This window comes from Chelonoidis abingdonii, chromosome 1, assembly GCF_003597395.2.
Source record: "Chelonoidis abingdonii isolate Lonesome George chromosome 1, CheloAbing_2.0, whole genome shotgun sequence".
NCBI classification, from domain to species: domain Eukaryota; kingdom Metazoa; phylum Chordata; order Testudines; family Testudinidae; genus Chelonoidis; species Chelonoidis abingdonii.
This window is the reverse complement of record NC_133769.1, coordinates 315,317,164-315,338,598: the sequence shown is the minus strand read 5'-3', so window position 1 is coordinate 315,338,598 and position 21,435 is coordinate 315,317,164. Positions and strand designations below refer to the sequence as shown.

The 21,435-nt window shown below is 42.4% G+C and overlaps 1 protein-coding gene across 1 annotated transcript in view; it reads left to right on the top strand.

Annotated features, from left to right (window-relative positions):
* KPNA3 (karyopherin subunit alpha 3) overlaps window positions 1-21,435 on the top strand; it is a 100,595-nt gene that overhangs the window by 65,629 nt on the left and 13,531 nt on the right. Inside the window, exons 3-12 of the mRNA XM_032774087.2 lie at window positions 3,984-4,073; window positions 4,346-4,375; window positions 4,466-4,518; window positions 4,608-4,703; window positions 8,723-8,808; window positions 14,734-14,820; window positions 15,207-15,376; window positions 16,739-16,783; window positions 18,742-18,873; window positions 20,327-20,455. Coding sequence (XP_032629978.1) covers window positions 3,984-4,073; window positions 4,346-4,375; window positions 4,466-4,518; window positions 4,608-4,703; window positions 8,723-8,808; window positions 14,734-14,820; window positions 15,207-15,376; window positions 16,739-16,783; window positions 18,742-18,873; window positions 20,327-20,455 — 918 coding nt within the window. The remainder of the gene's footprint in view (window positions 1-3,983; window positions 4,074-4,345; window positions 4,376-4,465; window positions 4,519-4,607; window positions 4,704-8,722; window positions 8,809-14,733; window positions 14,821-15,206; window positions 15,377-16,738; window positions 16,784-18,741; window positions 18,874-20,326; window positions 20,456-21,435) is intronic.

Here is a 21,435-nt window from a genome sequence, read left to right as displayed (position 1 = left end):
ACTTGTTCGGTGATCTCCTCTGCCGTCCTTGTTTCTGGCTGTAGCCATCGCCGACACACCTCCTTCAGGGCTTGGGCCACTAGCCGAGGTCGGGCCCCCGAGGGATACGTCTGGTTCCGGAACCGCTGCTGAAAAGTCTCGGGGCTGACATCCAGGGCATCCAAGATCGCGGCCTTTACTCGGCCATAATTCCTGGCTTCTTCCATCGCCAGCCCTCCGGTATGTCGTCTGGGCAGTCCCAGTCAGGTACTGGGCCACAAGGGTGGCCCATTGGCCCCGGGGCCACCCGCGACAAGGGCCACCCATTCAGACGTTACCAGGAACGCCTCGGGGTCATTGTCGGGGCCCATCTTTGTTAGTTGCACTGGGATGGCAGAGTGTGGTGCCCCAGCACCATCCCCTGTTGACAGTTCTACTGGGTGCGGTAATGCGGTCACCAGCTGCTGCAGCTGGACTCCGAGCTGCTGCATAAGCTGCTGCTGCTGCGAGCTGGCATGCATGCTGCTGCTGCTGCTGCTGCTGGTGTAGTTGGGCAGCATCCCACTGTTGCTGCTGTTGGAGCTGGGCAGCTGCCTGCCTGCTGCTGCTGCTGTAGCTGGGTGGTCTGCTGCCAGTCCTGGTTCTCCACCAGCAGCTGAAACAAGCGCTCCCATCTCCATGGTTCTTTAAGGTAGATCTTTCCCTCCGACCCCTTCTCACAGGGGTCAAGGGTCCAGACTCCTCACTTGTGGTACCACGTGTACACGAGTGAAGCTGGGGCTTGACCCTCTCCTGGGCGAGAAAGGGAGCCACACCGATGGGTCCGGGAAATAGCCCGGCAGTCCTCACAGCAATCACCTGCCCTGTGGGGCAAGGGGCTCAGATCCTTCGGCAGGGCTGAGCAACAATAACAGTTAGGCCCTGGCCCTAGGTCAGGGCGGGGCAGCAAACACTGAGTCAGGAAGCTCAGGCCCGTGGGCAGGGCTGAGCAACAATAACAGTTCGGCCTCCTCAGGCCAGGGAGAGGGGGAGTCTGCCACCCCTGGATGGGAGGCAGGGGGGACGCAGGCCCTCCCACTCCACTGCGTCCCAGCCCGGGCCCTAGCAGAGGCTAACGATCCACTGCTCAGTCAGTGGGGATCCTGGCTGCAACACACTGACATAGGCTCCAGTAAGGCTGCAGCCAGACTGGGGTCGGCTGCCCCCGGGCTACTTCCGTACTCCTTCTTGGGGCCTACCTGGGTCCTGACGTCGGCCTTTGCAGGATCCAGGAACATGGGCTCGTCGCTGCCGGGGCAGGGTGGTAGGTCCAGCAACTCCTCCGGATAGTCAACACAGGTTAGCTCTGGCAGCTCCTCCCGGTAGCAGGTGTGGGAGAGCTCTGGCAGCTCCTCCGGGTAGCAGGTGTGGGAGAACTCTGGCTGCTCCTCCGGGTAGCCGGCGCAGGGGAGCTCCGGCGGCTCTTCCGGGTAGCTGGCCCGGGGGAGCTCCGGCGGCTCTTTCGGGTAGCCGGCGCGGGGGAGCTCAGGCCAGTCTGGTCACTCCGGCTGCTGAGGCCTGACTGAGCTCTGAGGGCCGGCCTTTATAGTTCCGGGTTGGCGCCTGACCCTTTGAAGGGCGGGCTCAGAGCTCTTTAGCTCCACCTACTGTGGCCTCCGGCTGGGCTCTTCCTCCTCTGGGCTGGAGGGGAGCCACACCGCCTCACTACACACCCCCACTGGAGCGCCCCAGTGTCAGTGTAAACGAGGTGTTGCATTACTGCACTTTGGTCAGTCTCTGGAAACCTCCTATTATCCCCGTAAGTCAAGTGGCCACTCTTGTCATTGTTTTGGATATGCCCTTGGAAAGCTCTGGTTGACAGTCAGCATACTTATCTGCTCCAAGACAAAGCAGCCATTACTGTGGAATGCTGTGTGTGAGGGAGAGAGGCAGGGGCAAAGGAGGAGGTCTTCTGCTTTCTGAACTTACAACACAGCTTGCTGACATGCTTTCAGCCCCCCAGAAACCCACTCTCTCTCCCCCCACATACACACTCCCTGTCACGCTCCATCTCCCATTTGAAAAGCACGTTGCGGCCACTTGCATGCTGGGATAGCTACCACAATCCACTGCTCTCTGTGGACATTGCAAGAGCTGCTAATGTGGCCACACCAGTGTGGTGTCAGCTGTCAGTGTGGACAGGTTACAGCACTTTCCCTACTGCGCTCTACGAAGGCTGGTTTAACTCAAGGCGCTCTACATCTGCAAGTGTAGCCATGCCCTAAGTGGCATGGTAACGTGTACACCTCCAGAGTTACACCGCAGAAAGCTTCTTTACTGTGCAGTAACTTGCCAGTGTAGACAAGGCCTCATAGAGTTGAGCAATCCCCATTGTGTGATGCTTGTGCAACTCTCTTACAGAATTGTATATCTCTTGTTTACAACTCCCTTGCTGATTAATGGTCATTTAACACCCACCTGGGTGTGGGTCACCTCCTTTGTTGTCACTGGAGATCTAGCAGTGGGTGACTCCCAAAGTCATGGCATATTTCAGTAACAACCATACAGCAGAATCTCATAATTCCTTACGCATTAATGATATGCATATTTTGACAGAACAGTGGGTTTCAGCACATCATGATTTTTCATATGATATCTTATAAGGCATGCTTTGTATGAAATATCACAATCATATATGAATGATGAATATGGGGGTTATAGGGTGCTCTTTTAAGATATAGTGTGACACCATAGCAGATGATAGTTTGGAGGGGAGAAAGTGTCTTTCTTTAATTGCTTGCATAATGGAGAGTCAGAGTTTTTGGAATTAAGACAGTGCAGTTTGCTTTTTAAATATTTAACCCAAAATGAAGATGGAAATATAGTACAGTTGCAGGAAACGATGCACAGAACAAAAGATAGACCAGGGGTCGGCAACCTTTCAGAAATGGTGTGCCAAGTCTTCATTTATTCACTCTTAAGTTAAGATTTCGTGTGCTAGTAATACATTTTAATGTTTTTCTAGAAGTCTATAATATACAACTAAACTATTGTTGTATGTAAAGTAAATAAGGTTTTTAAAATGTTTAAGAAGCTTCATTTAAAATTAAATTAAAATGTGGAGCCCCCCGGACCGGTGGCCAGGACCCGGGCAGTGTAAGTGCCACTGAAAATCAGCTTGCATGCTGCCTTCAACACACGTGCCATAGGTTGCCTACCCCTGAGATAGACCATGTCTAAAATGTGGAAGAGTTTTTTTCTGTGGAAGAGAATTTTTTTTCTGGTGAATAAACAAACTTGGAATAAAAATCTCAAAACTACAAATAAAACGTTCATTTGGCATAGTTGGAACCTTTATTTGAGTTTTTTCCTCTTATAAAGGTAGAAAGCAAAATGTAGTAAGCAAGCTGATTAAGCAGACTGTGAACATTTTGTGGATGCTTTAACATTGAAAATGCAGCTTAGTCAGAGAAGCTCATCTGAGTAGTCACTAAACAAAGCGCTAAGTTGCAGAGTACTGTGTTATAAGTAGAAACTTTTGTTAATGCTGCAGTGACCAGGGTCAGTCAGTGCCAGTGTGTTGGAGCATGTTTGCTTACACCTAGGATTAAAATAGATGTAATCAGGCTATCTGAGCAGCTTGTAATAGTCTTATTTACAAACTAATTTTAGTTTTATTTGACTAGGACATCATTATTCATTTCTAATTTAAGTGACTGTTGAGGCAGAGCTATGTGTGCTATAAACTCCATGTAAAATACTGACACTTTTTAACTGAAAGTGTTAACTATCTATTTTATGCAACGGATTGTAGTATTTTGTCATGGTTCACAAGTTACATGCTTGTATATAAATTCAAATCTATTTTGGCTTAAGACAGAATGAGTGACTTACAGCTGCCCTATTGTAAAATCAGTCTGGAGTTCCAAATCTCTTTATGTAAACAATCTTATGTACATTTTTTTAAGTGCCTCTGTTTGACTAGTCTGTATTGAAAAGCATTAAAGTGTCTTTAATATCTTCAGAACAAAAGAGATGAACATCTTTTGAAAAAAAGAAATGTCCCTCAAGAAGAAAGTTTAGAAGACTCAGATGTTGATGCTGACTTCAAAGCAGTAAGTTGCTTGATTCTGAATCTGCTTCTAAAACTTAGTTTCTTTGGTAGTCACTAGAAGACTTTTGTTCTATTATTCACTTGAGTTTGAATCTTATGTTGATTTTTAAATTGCCTGTAGATTGACAGAAAAGGCAAATCCGAGCAGTTACAATGCCAGTGAAGTAGTGGAATGCCACTGCTCACCATTGCTCAAATGTTTAGTCTAGAATGTTTCAGCATTAAATGTAATTTTAGTAATTTGTTGCTAAATGATCTCTCTTTCTTTTCAAGCAAAATGTAACACTAGAAGCTATATTGCAGGTATGTTAAACTTAATATTTTCAGTTTCTTGAATTCAGAATTTAAGGCTCATTTGATGGATTTCTGAATTTGTTTATTTTTGTATTGCAGAATGCCACAAGTGATAACCCTGTGATCCAGTTGAGTGCTGTCCAAGCTGCAAGGTAAAAAAAACCCAGCAACATGCACACAGTTGCTACAAAAATTTTCCTTGATGAAGTTATTTATTCATCTGTCTTACTTAATTTTACAGAAAACTGTTATCCAGTGACAGAAATCCACCTATTGATGACTTAATAAAATCTGGAATTTTACCAATTTTGGTCAACTGTCTAGAAAGGGATGATAAGTAAGTATACGTTTTTTCTTTTTTCCCTTTCCTTAAGTTTTATGATTAAAAGGCAGCTCTATTTCAAATGCAAACTTATGACCATGGCCATGTATACTGTGGTACAGTAGGACCAAATTCCACAGCAACATTGATCTTGGTTGCAGCACTCTTTCCCAGACTGCCTGTTTCACCAGCCTATACTTCTGGCTCCCTTCACTCTTTCTGCAAGGTGGACTTCATCTCTGGCTCCACTGAACAGTACAGGGAGCATTGTACTGCTAACTTCTCTTTGTAGGGAAAGCTGGAGAACAAAAGACAGCTGCAGGCAAGTCCCAGCAGGGCAGAGTTCAGAGGGATTTGGTGAATTCCTTGGCACCTTAGGAAAATGCCAGATTCCACAATCACAGAATCATGGAGTCCATGGCTCTGACTGAGGAGTGGGGCAGTTCTTTATAAATCCTCTGCTATCGTTTCAGACTCTCTTCACTCTCAGGCAGGCATCACTGCATTTGTTTACACTCACTTTGAGTTTTCAAGGTTACTTCTGCAACCATAAATTAGAAACATTTTTAAATGCAAACAGATTTTGGAGTGCCGTTCTGCAGCTGCAGAATCATAGAATACACAAGACCCTGCTTGTGACTTGCTCAGCATATGAGCTGTTACGGAAATGCCTGGTAACAATTTCATAATTAGGGTTGTATTATAAAATGGGCTATAAGCGCCCATTTTTTCTGCAAAAGTATATGTCCAACTTTTGTGACATTTCACACAGTTATTTTTTGTCCACTTTCTGTGTAGTTTTTATGGCTTCTTTGTAAATTTGTAGTAGGGAGTCTTTGAAATTGGGCTCAGGATGAAATTTTTCCTGGGCAGTTCTTTTATTGTGATCCATATCTTTTTAAATATTGTCCACAAAATTTGAGTAGGGATATAGATCTGATGCAGTAGGTAGTTAAAAACTTAAGTTGGAGTTAGGGTCATTTTTAGCTTCTCTTCATGTTATATTTGAAAGTTTATGCACTGTACATACAAACCTGACTGATGGGGAGAATGGGGAACTGAATGCACAGAAGCCTGATTGATGGAGGTTGAATGCATGTAAAACCTCCACCAGAAGCCATGATTTACTGTCACTTTCTCATACAACAGAAGCAATTATGCACAGCTATTGTCTGTTAGCAGATGGTCTTTTAACCTTTTTGTGTCCACAATACCCATTCCTTTCCTATACCACCTCGAATTAAGAATGAATATATCTAGGAAGCTATTTCACAAAAAGCTCCAAGAAACAGTTAGGGTTGCTACCTGTGCAACATACCTGAAACAAATCAGTGAAAGCAAGCAAATGAAAAGTTAAGTCATCTAATAATACATACCCTATAGTCCTTCATCTAATAATACATACCCTGTACTCCTCCAACCACAGGCACACATCTTACTATTATCACAACTACCATACCATGTACTGCAACCTTAATTCTGCCCCCTTGTATAAATGCTAGCCCTCCATCACTCCCTTTAACCATAGTCTACACACAACTCTTTACCAAACTATTACTGTGTATTTGGCTGGGCACATGTCAGATGCACCATGTGTGGTCTCAGGGAAAATAAATACTCTGTATACACTCTTATATACATTTTACTGGCAATCAGTGATATGGGACAGACCAGTTCTGTGCTGCTTTTGCACTACAATGCTCCTGTGACAAATTTGTTCTGCAACTTTGTCTTTCATTAATCTCAACAAATAGAGTCTATTGCAGGAGTTCTCTCTCTCTCTCTCTCTGAAATGCTCTGTTCAGTGCCATATCCTCTAACACACCACACGCTAACGGTCTTCCTTTATGACCTTTCACCACTTCTTGGAGCAGCCTCTTTTTTCTTCAGTCTTGATCTTTTGGACTCTTCTTACTTACATAGTTACCAGGCCTGTGCTTTATATGACCAGACCATCTGTTTGGTCCAATTATTCTATAATTTAATGAGCATAAATGAGCTGTTTTTCTTAGGCCATCCAAACTAGTCCATCTAGAGATCTTTATTTCTAAAAATAAGTCAAAGTTGAAACTGTGCTATGTTTTTTTTTTCTTCCTTTCAGATTTCTTCTTTTTGAAAATAAGAGATATGCAGATGTCAAAAATGCATATAATATATATCTAATACCTTCTAGGTCAGCGGTTCTCAAACTTTAGCAACCCAAGGACCCCCATTTTGATTTAGAATTTTGCATAGACCCCCCAAGTCGGCTTTTAATTTTCCACAGGTGTGCTCAACCCCCTCTCAGCCCCAGGCCCTGCCCCCACTCCACCCCTTTCCCCAAGGCATCATCCCCACCCTTCCCCAAGCATTCCCCATCCCTGCTCCTTCCACTCCCCTCCCAGCACCTCCTGCATGCCGCTGAACAGCTGTTCCATGGTGTGCAGAAGACACTGAGAGGGAGGGTGAGGAGTTGATCAGTGGGGCCGGTGGCTCTGGATATGACTCACAGACCCGTTGGAGCCAAACAGGGCTCACAAACCCCCTGGAGTACCCCAGTTTGAGAACCGCTGTTCTAAATACTTACAATATTTTACAGTGAAATTACCAACACTATGTTACCCAATGCGACTTAGGTTTCCTCTACCACTTACAGAAAAAAGCAAAACAAACCCCACAATCCCCACTGAAAATGTGGCAAAACCAAGGACCCTTGTGTCTTACTTTCAAACATTCACTCTGTTGCACAAAGAGATTATGAGCATTCCATAATGGGTGTTCTGCTGAGAACAGCCTGCTTCTGTTTCCTCACGCCACTTTACAGGACAAACATATTGAGCTGACCAGCCCTAAAAGACTTCAGTTGCCAGGTTAAAACCTGAAATGGTCTGTATGATAATTTAAGCTATTACATGACAGTATTTTTCTCCCCTGTATTGGCAGTATCTGCTTTAACTGCGTACAAACTCCTATTTTTGAGCCAAACCCCCCACTCCAAAAAACCAGCAACGTAGGACTGAATTTATGTAGTAATTTCAACAAGGGCGGGGGAATTGGAAAAAGTTTGGTTATATTTCTGGTATTTGCATCTTGGGCCCTGTCATGGGCTACAAGCATTGCAGAGGCAGCACACTCATCCTTTGGGGAAAGATAATGGACTTCTCCAACTAATTAAGGAGTGATGTGGCAGTGGATGGAATCCCTGGCTAGAAATATGGTGGGGGAGAGTATAGCATGTGTAGTGGGGAGGAGTGTTGCAGATCTTAAAGATATGTAAGACAAATGCCTGCAGGTTTTGGAAATGTTAAGTACAGGCCCATACTTCCGCATGCTTGTCACTTTCTTGTCCAACCCCCGTCAGCTCCACAGGCCAATCAGAGCTGCTTCACCTGATTAACAACTGGTCCCACAGCATATGGAGCAACTAATGCTCCCTTCCACTTCACTGGAATGCATGGGGTTAGAACATGCAAAGTCAGAGCAGGCTATGGAATAGCAGCTCCTGCCCCTCCACTCCCCACCCAGTGAAGATCCTCCAGTGATGTTACCTTCCCCCTAGACCTCAGAGGGGGACGAAGATCCCCCAGTGCTGGTCTCTCCTCCCTCCCAAAGCTTAGGGGAAGGGGTATTTATATCGTATGTGTGGGGGGCGGGCTCTGCAATGTGTGGATCTGTCAAATATGGGGAGGTACCTCAGTTGTGGGAGGGGCAGAATCTGTTGATTTGTTTTCAGTGGTGATCAGTAGTAGATGAGGCTTTGGCAAGTATAATTTTTTTTTCCCCATTCTGGCAGCTGCATGCTTGCTAGACCCACCCAAAAAATTACTAGTATTTAAAAAAGTCTTGTGTAGAATTTTTTTCCTTGTTCCCTTAAACATCTCAATTCTTCTGAAATGTCTAGTCTTTTTTTTTTTTTTAAACTACACAGCACAGTGTTAAATTTTGCAATTTCTATATATAGACACAGCTAATAGCTGTAGAGGGCAACCGTATAATAGTCTAGCGAGCACGTTTCAAATTATTGCTTGACTTAATTTTTTTTTTTTTTTAAACAGTCCCTCGTTACAATTTGAAGCTGCTTGGGCACTAACTAACATAGCATCGGGCACTTCTGCACAGACCCAAGCTGTGGTACAGTCAAGTAAGTGCTAAAAGTTGCTCATTTTTGGGATATGTGAATGTTGCTGGGTAAAGGTGAAAAGTGTTTTCCATTTGGAATTTTTATATTAAAACCACGAAAAATAAATTAGTAGAAAGATGCTAGAAATAATAGTCATGCTTTTGCTTGTAACCCTTAAGGTATTTGCCAACAATGATTAGCATTAGGAAATTGAGGCCTGAGTATGGAAGTTTGAAGAATCATCTTATGAGCATCACAGAAAATGTTAATTCTTTGTCACTCTTGAAAAGATATTTCCTGAAATTGAGTGCTATTACTCTCCACAGGACTAGAATCAAAAGGCTTAATGAATAATTCTTCCTACTTTAAAAAGATACTATAAATGTTATAGTTTTAAAAATGCTATTAAATACAGATAGCTGCGTTAGGGTTGCACAGTTGAAGTTAGTCAGGAAATGCAATTGTTGAAGATTTCAGTAGCAGCTTTAACATGAGCACACTGTTCAGTTTATATAGAATTCTTGTGCTCATCATGACATCTTTGTGTTATGTCATAAGCAGTGATATATGAAGTTGTGTATTTAAGCAGAGTAATAAGAATAGGAAATCCATACATATGACACAGCCCAATTAATGGTTTCATATAACTGACCACTGAGAGGCATGAGGGGAACATGTCCTCTCCCAAAATCTGGCTGGATGTCCTGCTCAGCTAATACCTGGCAGGGAAAATGCAAGGGTAGGATCAGTCCAGGTGTCTACTGCACTTTTAATGGGAGTGGAAGGGAAAGTGACTCGGGTGTCAATAGCTGTATTTTGTTTCAGGAGAGAAAATGAGAATGAAAAGTGCAAGGGCTGGAGCTTCTGCTGTTTCCACAGGAAGAGAGGGGGAATAAGAAGCAAAACTGCCTCTGAGCTGCTGCTCTTTTAAGAGAGAGAGGGAGTGAGGGAACAAAGGGTGCCTTGCTGCTGTTGTAGTAGGAAAGAGGTTCTGGTTTTATTTTGCTCTAGCTCCTGCTAAGGAGCTAGGAGGCTAAAGACTGTTGGCAATCAGAAGAAAACACCAGAAAAGGGGCAGTAGCATTAGGGGCCTCACAAAAAGAGATGGAGACTGTTTATTTTAAAGAGGTGAAAACTGATGATTTTATTGATTTTTTAGAGGGGCAGATAATGCATGCAGTGTAATTTGGAAGACAGCATTAATTTTGTTTCGGAGTAGAGGAAAGTTGATTTTTGAGAGGAGATGCATTAACTGGCTTGGTGGGAGAATAAATTTTGTGGAAGAAATTGGTGTGGAGAGATTAATTGAGCTAGGATTTATTTATTTGGGGGCAAAGATGTGGAGGGAATAGCTGATTAGATGTGACTGAAGGTGAGGTTGAGGGGGGATGGGAATTGAAGGATTTGAATTACTTTCCTGCAGTTTGTCCTGTACCTTCCAGAGGAAAGGGGGGAAGGAAAGGGTAAAAATGGTAACTGTAAGCTGCCCCTCCCTGCCTATCTCCCATGAGCCCAGCTACCCTTTCTGCTGCAGCTTGTATCTCAGCAGCCATGTTCATTTCTTTGCATTTCGTTGGGGAGCGGGGGTAAGAGGATGGTAGCTATATTAGTCTCATAATTAGATATTTTCAACAGACAGTGGTGGTTTAGTCACAAGCTGCAGCTGAAAGGCCAGCCAGGCTTGTGGCAGACAGAATGTAGAAAGGAACTAAGTCCAAGGAGTGGTTTTTGTTTTGTTTTTGTTTTGTTTTTGTTTTAAGTTAACAGATATATTCAGAATATCAACGAAAAGGTGTTTTTAACTTTCCCTTGTCTTTCCACTAGGAACTGCTTTTCATTGCCAAGAGGTACATTGCATAAATCCCCCAATCAGTTTTGAACTGTTTTTAATATTAAACTAATGAGAAAAAAGGAAAGGAACATAAAACTCTGGCAAGTCAAGTGTAAAAGTATATTTGGGCGGGCAAAAAAAGAATTTGAAGAGCAGCTAGCAAAAGACACACAAACTAACAGCAAAAACATTTAAATATATCAGAAGCAGAAAGCTTGCCAATCAGTGAGGACAGTGGATGATAAAGGTGCTAAAGGATCGCTCAAGGAAGACAAGGTTGTTGCACAGAAGCTAAATGAATTCTTTGCATTGGTCTTCACTGCAGAGGATGTGAGGGAGATTATCACACCTGAGTCATTCTTTTTGGATGATAAATCTGAGGTATGATCCCAGATTGAGGTATCAGTAAAGGAGGTTTTGGAACAGATAGATAAATTAAACAGTAATAAGCCACCAGGACCAGATGGTATTCACCCCAGAGTTCTGAAGGAACTCAAATATGAAATTGCGGAACTACTAACTGGGTATGTAACCTATCATTTAAATCGGGTGGGCAAACTTTTTGGCCTGAGGGCCGCATCAGGTTTCAGAAATTGTATGGAGGGCCAGTTAGGGGAGGCTGTGCCTCCCCAAACAGCCAGGCGTTGCCCGGCCCCAGCCCCCTATCCGACCCTCCCAGCTTTTCGCTCTCTGATGCACCTTCCCCAGGACCTCTGCCCCATCCATGCCCCTTGCTCTCTGTCCCGACCGCCCCCAGACCTCCTACCCTTAACTGCCCCCTCACTATCCTATCTAACCCCCCATCTCCTTCCTGACTACCCCCGGGGGACCCCTGCTCCATCCACCCCCACTGCTCTCTGACCGTCCCCGGAACTCCTGCCCCTGTCTGCCTCCCGCCACCCCATCCAACCCCCCATCCACCTCTCCTTCCTTATGGCCCTCCTCCCCCCAGCACCCTTGCCCCATCCAACCACCCCTTCTCCCTGACTGCCTCCAGACCCCGGAACCCTTGCCCTCATTCAACCCTCCCCCCCCCCGTTCCCCGCCCTCTGACCACCCACACCCCATCCACAGACCCAGCCCCTGACGACCCCCCAAACTCCCCATCCCTCTATCCAACCCCTCGCCTCTTCCCCCCCCCCTCGCTCCCTGCCCCCTTACTGCGCTGCCTGGAGGACCGGTGGCTAGCAGCACGGCTGCACCAGGACAGGCAGCCACACCTCCTGGCTGGAGCCAGCCATGCACTGCGGAGCACAGAGCACCGGGTCAGGCTGGGCTCTGCAGCTGCACTACCCCAGGAGCTCACAACCCACTGCCCAGAGCATTGTGCCTGCGATGTACTGAGCTGAGGCTGCGTGGGATGGAGGACAGCCGGGGAGGGGCCAGGATGAACCTCCCAGGCCAGAAACCCAGGGGCCAGGCAGGAGAGATCCACGGGCTGGATGTGGCCTGCAGGCCATAGTTTGCCCACCTCTGATTTAAATCAACCTCTGTTACCAGATGACTAGAAAATAGCTGATGTGACACCAAGTTTTTTAAAAGACTCCAGAGGCAATCCTGGAGGCTGGTAACCCTAACTTCAGAACCAGGCAAATTGGTTGAAACTCTAGTAAAGAACAGAATTATCAGACATCTAGATTAACACAATTTGGGGAAGAGTCAGCACAGCATTTGTAAAGGGAAATCATGCCTCGCCAATCTATTAGACTTCTTTGGTAGAGTCAACAAACGTGACACGGTTGAGCAAGTGGATATAGTGTACTTGGACTTTCAAAAGCCATTGACAAAGTCCCTCATGAAATTCTCTTAAGCAAAGTAAACAGTCATGAGATAAGAGGAATCAGTAACTGGTTATCAGATAGGAAACAAAGGGCTGGGATAAATGGTCAGTTTTCAGAATGGAGAGAGGTAAATAGTGGTGTCCTCCAGGGATATGTACTGGGACTAGTCCCATTCAGCGTATTCAAAAATTATTTGGAAAAGGGGTAAACAGGGATATGGCAAAGTTTGCAGATGATAGAAAAATAGTCAAGATAGTGAAGTGCAAAGCTGATTTTGAAGAGCTACAAATGAATCTCACAAAACTGGATGACTGGGCAACAAAATGGCAGATAAATTCAGTGCTGATAAATGCAAAGTAATGCACATTGGAAAACATAATACCATCTATGCGTACAAAAGGATGGGGTCTAAATTAGTTGTTACAACTTAAGAAAGAGATCTTGGCGTCATTGGGATAGTTCTCTGGAAACATCTGTTCAATGTACAGCAGTAGTCCAAAAAGTTAACAATGTTAGGAACCATTAGGAAGGAACAGATAAGACAGAAAATGTAATGCTACTATATAAATCCATGGTATGCCTATACCTTGAATAATGCTTGCAGTTCTGGTCTCTCCGTCTCAAAAAAGATATATATTAGAATTGGAACAGGGACAGAGGTGGGCAACAAAAATGAGTAAGGGTATGGAACAGCTTCCATGTGAGGAGAGAGAAAAAAGACAGGGACTCTTCAGCTTGAAAAAGAGAAATGCAAGTTTAGAATTTGCAGTGTTGTCAAAAGTGCAGAGAAGCCATAAAATCCCAGGATCACACCTGCAGTTTTTTTCTCATGTCTCAGTGCTAAAGCAGCTTTTTCAAGGATTTTGATACTATTCAGTAAGACAGTTCTCATGCAAATTATTCAAACAGGCTGTTTTCTGTCAGGCTAGACAGAGTATATGCAGGGATTTTACAAAAGGTGCAAGACTTAGATGCCAGGTATGTGTGCTCACTGATTTTTCAGTTACTACTTCTTCAATTGTCTTTTTTCCAAATCTAGTAATGTCTATAGTCCTCAGAGTTATTTCCATTCCGGGCGTCAAACTTGATCTATTTTTGCTCCAAGTCTGTTGAAAAGAAAGTATTTTAAACTTTACACTTTTTTGGGGGGGAAAAACCCTCTAATTTTGTTCTCTAATTACTTAAACAGATTTTTGCAAAAATTCACCTTCTGTTGGAGGGCAGATGTGAAACATTTCATCCCACTTCTAAAAACACAAAAGTCGTGCTATCAAAAGAAATAACACTTACTTGATCCTCCACAATCCAGACATGCTGGCTCTGTGTTCCAGCAGAGTTCTTTGGTTGAGCCATTGATTGTAAAGAAAGACAGGCAAGAATATTCCATTAAAGTAGGACCTTATGATCCAGGTAGGATTGAATGTCACAGCACCTGAGGGAAGTGAAGTTTTTAGTTGTCAGTGTGTTGGATGTCCCTCATATCTGTTGAGCACTGTTACTAATCTTGAGGCAACTTGAACAAATTCCTTTGCAGTTTGTCTTAACTGCATGGAATTTTTCCATAGATTTTGTTCATTAATCTGTTCAAATTTTTCGGCTTACTACTATCTCATGTTAAATTATCAAAAATAAAACAATTGTGTCCACTTAGAATTTTTTTATATTGCAAATTTTCTATTTAAAAACACACTTTAATTTTCTTAGCTCTTAATATTTTAATGTTTACAGTATTTTCTCTTGTGAGTGCTAACTCATTCACCAGCATATTAATCGGTTTTAGTTTGCCCAACAGGTCTACGTGATAAAGTATGATAGTATGCAAATAAAAAGTTTGCCATTAAGACTCCTCATGCTTTCAAGGAATGGGTTATATGTGTAGGGGGAAATGGATGACTCAGGGGGAATAGTACCAATATGAATTCTGAAAGAGGTGGTTTTTCCAGGTCATGGTTTTGAAGCACATTGTCAAGGCAGCGTGGGAGGCTTGTGTTTCTGCTTGGGTTATGCACCTGGTTTGTGGGTAAATAGAAGATCTCAATTTCCAGGACACTGGACTTTGTACCTTTAACTTAAAATTTTGTTTAAATGTATTGACTCGCACCTTTTGGGAAGGGAGGGGAGCTTAGGTGTGGGGACCATTATTTAACATTTGGTTATTTTCTGAAAAGAAACATTTTTGAGAATTTATGTATATTTATTTCTAACTTAAATTGTAAAGTCTTAATGTCAGACAAAGTTATGGAATTCTATAAATTTTTAATAATAATAGACTAAAATGTTGTGTACAGTTTCTTCTATGTTCCAGTAACAGGGTCGAATCTTTTCATTCTATAGATGCAGTACCCCTCTTTTTGAGACTGCTTCACTCCCCACATCAGAATGTTTGTGAGCAAGCTGTGTGGGCACTTGGAAATATTATAGGTAAGTGCTAACTGTATTTTTAAAAGTACTTGAAATTAAATCAGGGGACACATAGGAATTTTAGATTCTGGCTTTTGAACATTGGCATTACCATATGAGACTATGTTTCCTCTGTATTCTCTGGTTTCATATAATTTTCCACTTGGCAAGAATCCATATGTATATACTAATTATTAAGTTTGGAGAGTTAGTAACTTCATTTGCTATAAGAAATTTTAATATAAATTTTATGCTTCCTAAAATATTTTTATTGAACAGCAGCTTTTGGTACCAAACTTCTGGTGAGGAAACATAGAATATCAGTATCCCAACATAAGTCATTGCATACATTTCAAGGTTTTCCATCTTTAATGTAATTTTTTTTAAAACAATTTTCATTTCTGTAGGTGATGGTCCTCAGTGTAGAGATTATGTCATATCACTGGGAGTTGTCAAACCTCTTCTGTCCTTCATCAATCCCTCCATTCCCATCACCTTCCTTCGGAACGTCACATGGGTCATTGTAAATCTCTGCAGGAATAAGGACCCCCCACCGCCTATGGAGACAGTTCAGGAGGTAAATAATTATAATAGGACTGATTTTTACACCTTATCTCTGGGCTACAGGAGAGGGTTATTTTTGTTTTTTTTTAATGCTGCTGTATGTGCTACAAATTAATGCATGTTTCATGATACTGCCTGGGTATTAATTACCAGCTAATAGAAGTATCAAAGTGGTGTATTTATGTAATCTAATTGGAGGTTATAACTAAGCTAATTATACCATTTGAGAGGGTGAATACTGACTAATTGGTCTTTGGAAAATGTGTTGAAATAGACTGTCAAAAAGTGAAGACTGTAGAAAGTGTTAACTTGAAGAGTTAGTTTAATTTGCAGCGTTTCATACTTTCACCAAACAAGAGACTACTACATACAAATAGCTATTCAAATGAAATTACTTTTAATTATGTGAAATGTTAGTAAATAATTAAGTGGATGTGTCATTTTAATATATATTTAAGTTTTGAGTACTTATCAAAATATATAGTGTCAGTGAAATGTCCCCATTTTAAAAGTGAAGCACCTGAAAATACTTGACTGCCCAGATATAAAAAAAAAATGCAGACTTGAAGACCGTTTCGGCCAATTGTAAAAAGAGGGATGCTGTTTTACTGTGGGTTATACTACCAGCCTGTTTAAAGCTCTACTTTTAAAAAAATATATTCTGATGTCTATAGTCTTTTTGAAGCAGTTTGAAGTATCATTTTAGTGCAAAATGAAGTATGATGGAACTTCAGAATTGAGAGATGGTATAAGCAGAACACTTTTGTTTAAAAGTGAGAATGTACCAAACAAGCGTTTATGTATTGCAGTAAAAGTGACTTTGCTTTGGCTCTACACAAATTCATGTAAAAAAACATTTTATTTTGATCCTAATAACTTCCCAAACAAGTGGGGGTTTTGTTGTGCTTACATTTTTATTATACCTGGTAATTTCAAACATAAGCTTTCAGAAGTAGGTGCTGGAACTAGAGGTGCTGTCGCATCCCCTGGCTTGAAATGGTTTCCATCAAATACAGGGTTTACATTTTGGTTCAGTGGTTCTCAGCACCCCGATAAGTAGCTGGGAAAATCACAAAAATTTATCTTTGCTCTCAAGTTGGCTTATTTTCCCTGAAATTGTTCTCTTCTCTCTCACTACTCCTTTAAAGTATAATGCAACTTTATTTTGCATTTGTACAAAAATCCTGCAAAATATTTAATTTTTTTATGACGTTTGAGTGAATGCCATCTGTCAGGAAACATAGGTATATAATACATGAATAAATCCTCAAACCATACTGTTCTACGTGTCTTATTCTAACTTGCTTTTACACAGCTGATATTCCTTTGTGATGGACAGGTGCCACTATAATTATTGATAGTTTATTTTTTTCAGATTTTGCCAGCATTGTGTGTTCTTATATACCATACAGATATAAACGTAAGTAAAAATAAGACAAATACCTTAAAATTTTGAGGTTTTGGATATTTTTTTTTTGTTTCTCTAGAGACAAAAATGTTTGTGGATTATATTTAAATGTTTTGTATGTTAACCTGAGTATAATTAAGTAAACACACTACTGTCAATATTTTCATAATGATAGATTCCGGTCATCAGGAGAGTAAAAGGGGAAGCACAAACACCATTTCTGAAATTTAGGAACCTTTTAACCCTTTACATAGTAACTATATACACAAAAGTTAGCTATTTAGGTTGCCATGTCACACACTTGAAATTTGTGAGATGCCAGATTTACATTTGCTGGTGCTCCCTTAATTCTGCCTCTTGATTGTCCTGTTTGTGAAATGTATGGAGCACAAGTCCTATGTGAAATACAATTATGGTCTTGTAATTAGACTGTATCATAATATATTTGGAAAGGGGCAGAATTAAATTTTCAAGCAGCCGGCACCACATCCGTGTGGTCCCTGGGAGAGAGGGGGCAGAGGGCTCCGCGCCTCCCTCACCTGTGGGTACTTCCCCCGAAGCTCCCATTGGCCGCAGTTCCCCATTCCCGGCCAATGGGAGCTGCGGGGGATGGTGCCTGCAGGCAAGGGCAGCGCGTGGAGCCCTCCCCTCCCCCAGGGGCTGCAGGGATGTGGTGCCAGCCACTTCTGGGAGCGGTGCAGGGCCCGCACTGCCACGGGGGTGGCAATCCCGCGGACCAGATCCAAAGCCCTGATGGGCTGGATCCAGCCTGCGGGCCATAGTTTGCCCATCCCGGTCTGGGAGGTGGTTCAGCAGTCCCCTGCACAGTGTGATGTGAAGGTGCTGCTGCTGTTTTGATAATGGGCCTGGCTCTTTTGAATGTTCATTTTCAGTTAATGTTTTAGCATGTTGTCAATATTTCTATGGAACACAAGTGAGAGATGGGAAATTGTGACTTCACAGTTTATAACTTAACCAAACCTAAACAGAAATTCATGGGTCAAAGAAAAAATACCTCTCTAGTTCTGTAAGATTTCTCAGCCAATTTTCAAAGGTCGTCTGCAAGCACTGGAGAAGTGAGAGCTTCTGAAAACAAAAGTTTGCAAGAATCTCTTTAATGGAAAGTATTAGGCACCCTAAATAATAGGGGTCAGTACCAGCTCTATATATAATATAAATAATCTCTGATCCAGAATAAACCCAGTGTATTAATATGTATGCATATGTATTCATGCATCCTTCAAGATTAGGATTGAAGTTTCTGTGTGTTTACTACATTCACTTATTACTGCAGTGTAGCAATCTCAAATAGACTGCAGTAGCTGTTTAAAAGCACCAAGTAACATTGCACAACAGTTTAGAACAGGAAGTGAATATGATCTCTTCTAACTAAAATTGCAGTGAGAATTTTAGATAGGAATTGGACTAGTTCTCTGACTCAGTGCTCAACTCTTAAAACCAACACATGGTCTCTCTTAATATTACCATAAGGCAACTTCTGTCTTAGTCAACAGATAGTAACTCCAGCAGTAATCCTCGTAAAGTGCCAGGATTGGTTCAGTACTGTCTCAAGGGAAGAGAGATCCACCTGCAGAATCACTATGGCCACTTCATCACCTAGGATTTAGGATTACCTTGATTGTCTTCCATTGAAATACTGACCAGGCCCAACTGTACTCAAAAAGTGTTTTGGGTTTTTTAATTAACCTTCCCCGCCTCCCCCCTCCCCCAAGTTGTGAAGAGAATATGTGACACATTTCAGCTGTTGATGGAACAAATGACCATCTATTTAACCATTGTAGTTGCCATCATAACATTCTAGCTGTTTCTCCTGATAGCATTTCTGAGCTCTCCCTGTTGCTAAATTGCATGCTCTTTTTTTAAAAAGACTTTTGGAGCGTGGATCATACAATTCAGATGCAGTCTTGTGCTCAGTGTATAAGCTGTCTGTTCTTTTCTGCTTCCTGCAGATTCTTGTGGACACTGTTTGGGCTTTGTCCTACCTAACAGATGGTGGTAATGAACAGATACAGATGGTCATTGATTCAGGCGTTGTACCTTTTCTAGTTCCCCTTCTGAGCCATCAGGAGGTTAAAGTTCAAGTAAGTCTGGTTTTTTATTTCATTGATAATAATTAAACAGGTATGTTAGCAACAAGAAGAAGGTCAAGGAAAGTGTGGGCCCTTACTGAATGGGGGAGGCAACCTAGTGACAGAGGATGTGGAAAAAGCTAATGTACTCAATGCTTTTTTTGTCTCTGTCTTCACGAACGAGGTCAGCTCCAGACTACTGCACTGGGCAGCACAGTATGGGGAGGAGGTGACCAGCCCTCTGTGGGGAAAGAAGCGGTTCAGGACTATTTAGAAAAGCTAGATGAGCACAAGTCCATGGGGCTAGATGCACTGCATCCGAGGGTGCTAAAGGAGTTGGCGGATGTGATTGCAGAGCCATTGGCCATTATGTTTGAAAACTCGTGGCGATTGGGGGAAGTCCTAGATGACTGGAAAAAGGCTAATGTAGTGTCCATCTTTGAAAAAGAGAAGGAGAAGGATCCAGGGAACTACAGGCCAGTCAACCTCACCTGAGTCCCTGGAAAAATCATGGAGCAGGTCCTCAAGGAATCAATTTTGAAGCACTTCAAGGAGAGGAAAGTGATCAGGAACAGTCAATTTAGTAGGCCATCAGAAACAGATTACCTAAAGGATGTCTCCTCTGTTATTTGGTGCATGTACTACCTTGGGTATAGGAAGAAGAGTGGGTGCTGTATATGCTGATACCTAATCCTGGAGATAAGAATGGTTATTTTGGGACCTTTGAGTGCCAGAATAAACTCAGATGCTATAATCCTCTTTAGTAAAGAAACCATGGTGCAAAATAGGACTTGTTTGTGGTATTTGTATACTTGTCATGTTTCTTAGTTCTTATTTCCTTTAGTTCTTCTGAAGTCTTTTAAACCAATGTACTTAAAAAAAATGAGTATTTTTAATATATTGTCAGTTGCAAAACCATTAATTACTTGAATAATGAATAAAGATCTAGAGCCCACTGCGAGCAATTTGACAGTCAGTACTTAGTAGGAAGGGGAAAAATGGGGAGTTCTTGTAATGTTATTGTAGCACAGATCCAAGCTGAATAGCTATCTGGGGAGATACAGAAAAAGCATGGGAACATTTAGATGTAACTCAAATCAGACCTCTAATTCATTGGTCTTCTCGGTCACTTTCTTCTCTTTCAGTTTCAAATTCCTTAATCTTTCTTTTTAATAACTTTGTAATCTTGCACTCTCCTTGACTTCTGATGGAACTTTTTCACTCAAGAAAATATTTGTACTCTGCCTTTTCACTTTGTGGAGAGGTGGTGCAAGAACTCCATCCTGCTCACTCTCAGCATATTGTTGAGCATGGTTTTGAAGATACAATGCTAAATTATGTTTTGGGAAATGACTGGCTTAAAGGGACACTGTCTCATGGGTTTTTTTTTAGTGGTCCTTGTTTTACCACAAGTAGTTACAATGCATGCAGTAATGTCTTATTACTTTCTTTTCTTCAAATGTAGACAGCAGCACTGAGAGCAGTAGGCAACATAGTAACTGGTACTGATGAACAAACACAAGTTGTTCTCAACTGTGACGTTCTCTCTCACTTCCCAAATCTCCTGACGCATCCAAAAGAGAAGATAAACAAGGTATATTTTGGTTTTATTTTCATTTTTATTTTGTTTTTAGGTTAACAAAACAAAATATCCCTCCTTTTGTAGCACATGGCAAGCAGAATTCCCAACTACTTGTTATTTATTTTATTCTTTTTAACTTTACAGAACAGTTTAAAGCCTTCCATTAATAACTATGTCTGCATAGTGACCACAAACTATTCTCTTGAAGATATGATTGGCAATCCCACTTAAAGGGACTACTTTAATAAGAGTGGAAAATATTGTCTTTTCAGATGAAAATGTTGCTTCTGTAAAATTTTACAGCTATAAATACCAAAGATGAGTACATGTAGGAGAGATGTAGTTGGAACTCCTTTGCTTCAAACCAACAGGGAAAGCAATATTGAAACCTACACACTTTTTTTTTCCAGTTTTCACTCCTGGCAGATTTATTTATATAGTGCCAGAGGTGTGCACAGATTTAATAAGACTGTGTGAGCTGGTGGTCTGATCCACCAACGGAGGAAAATTAAACTAACTCATGCCAGCTGCACAGATCTAGTTCCTTTTTCAGGGCTTTCTTTATTAATTCAAAAACAAATGTAAAGCAACCCAAAACAGATTTACTTCCCAACAGGGCTGAAGATAAAAAGCTATCTCCAGAGTTTCACAGCCCTCCTCAGCAGAGGCTTCCCGTTGTGTGCTCTTGCACGTTGTTCGTGGCCCCCTTTCGAGCCTTCTGCCTGACACATGGAAAGGCATCTCCTAGTTCAGAGGTGGGCAAACTATGGCCCATGGGCCACATCCGGCCTGCAGGACTGTCCTGCCCGGCTCTGGAGCTCCCAGCTGAGGAGGCTGTCCCCCCTCCCTCGCAGCTTCAGCTTCCCGGGCCGCCAGTGCTCTGACTAGCTCTGGCCAAGCTCTGAGCGGCATGGAAAGGGGGCGGGTAACAGGGGGGTTGGATAAGGGGCAGGGAGTCTCGGGGGGCAGTCAGAGGACAGGGAGAAGGGGGC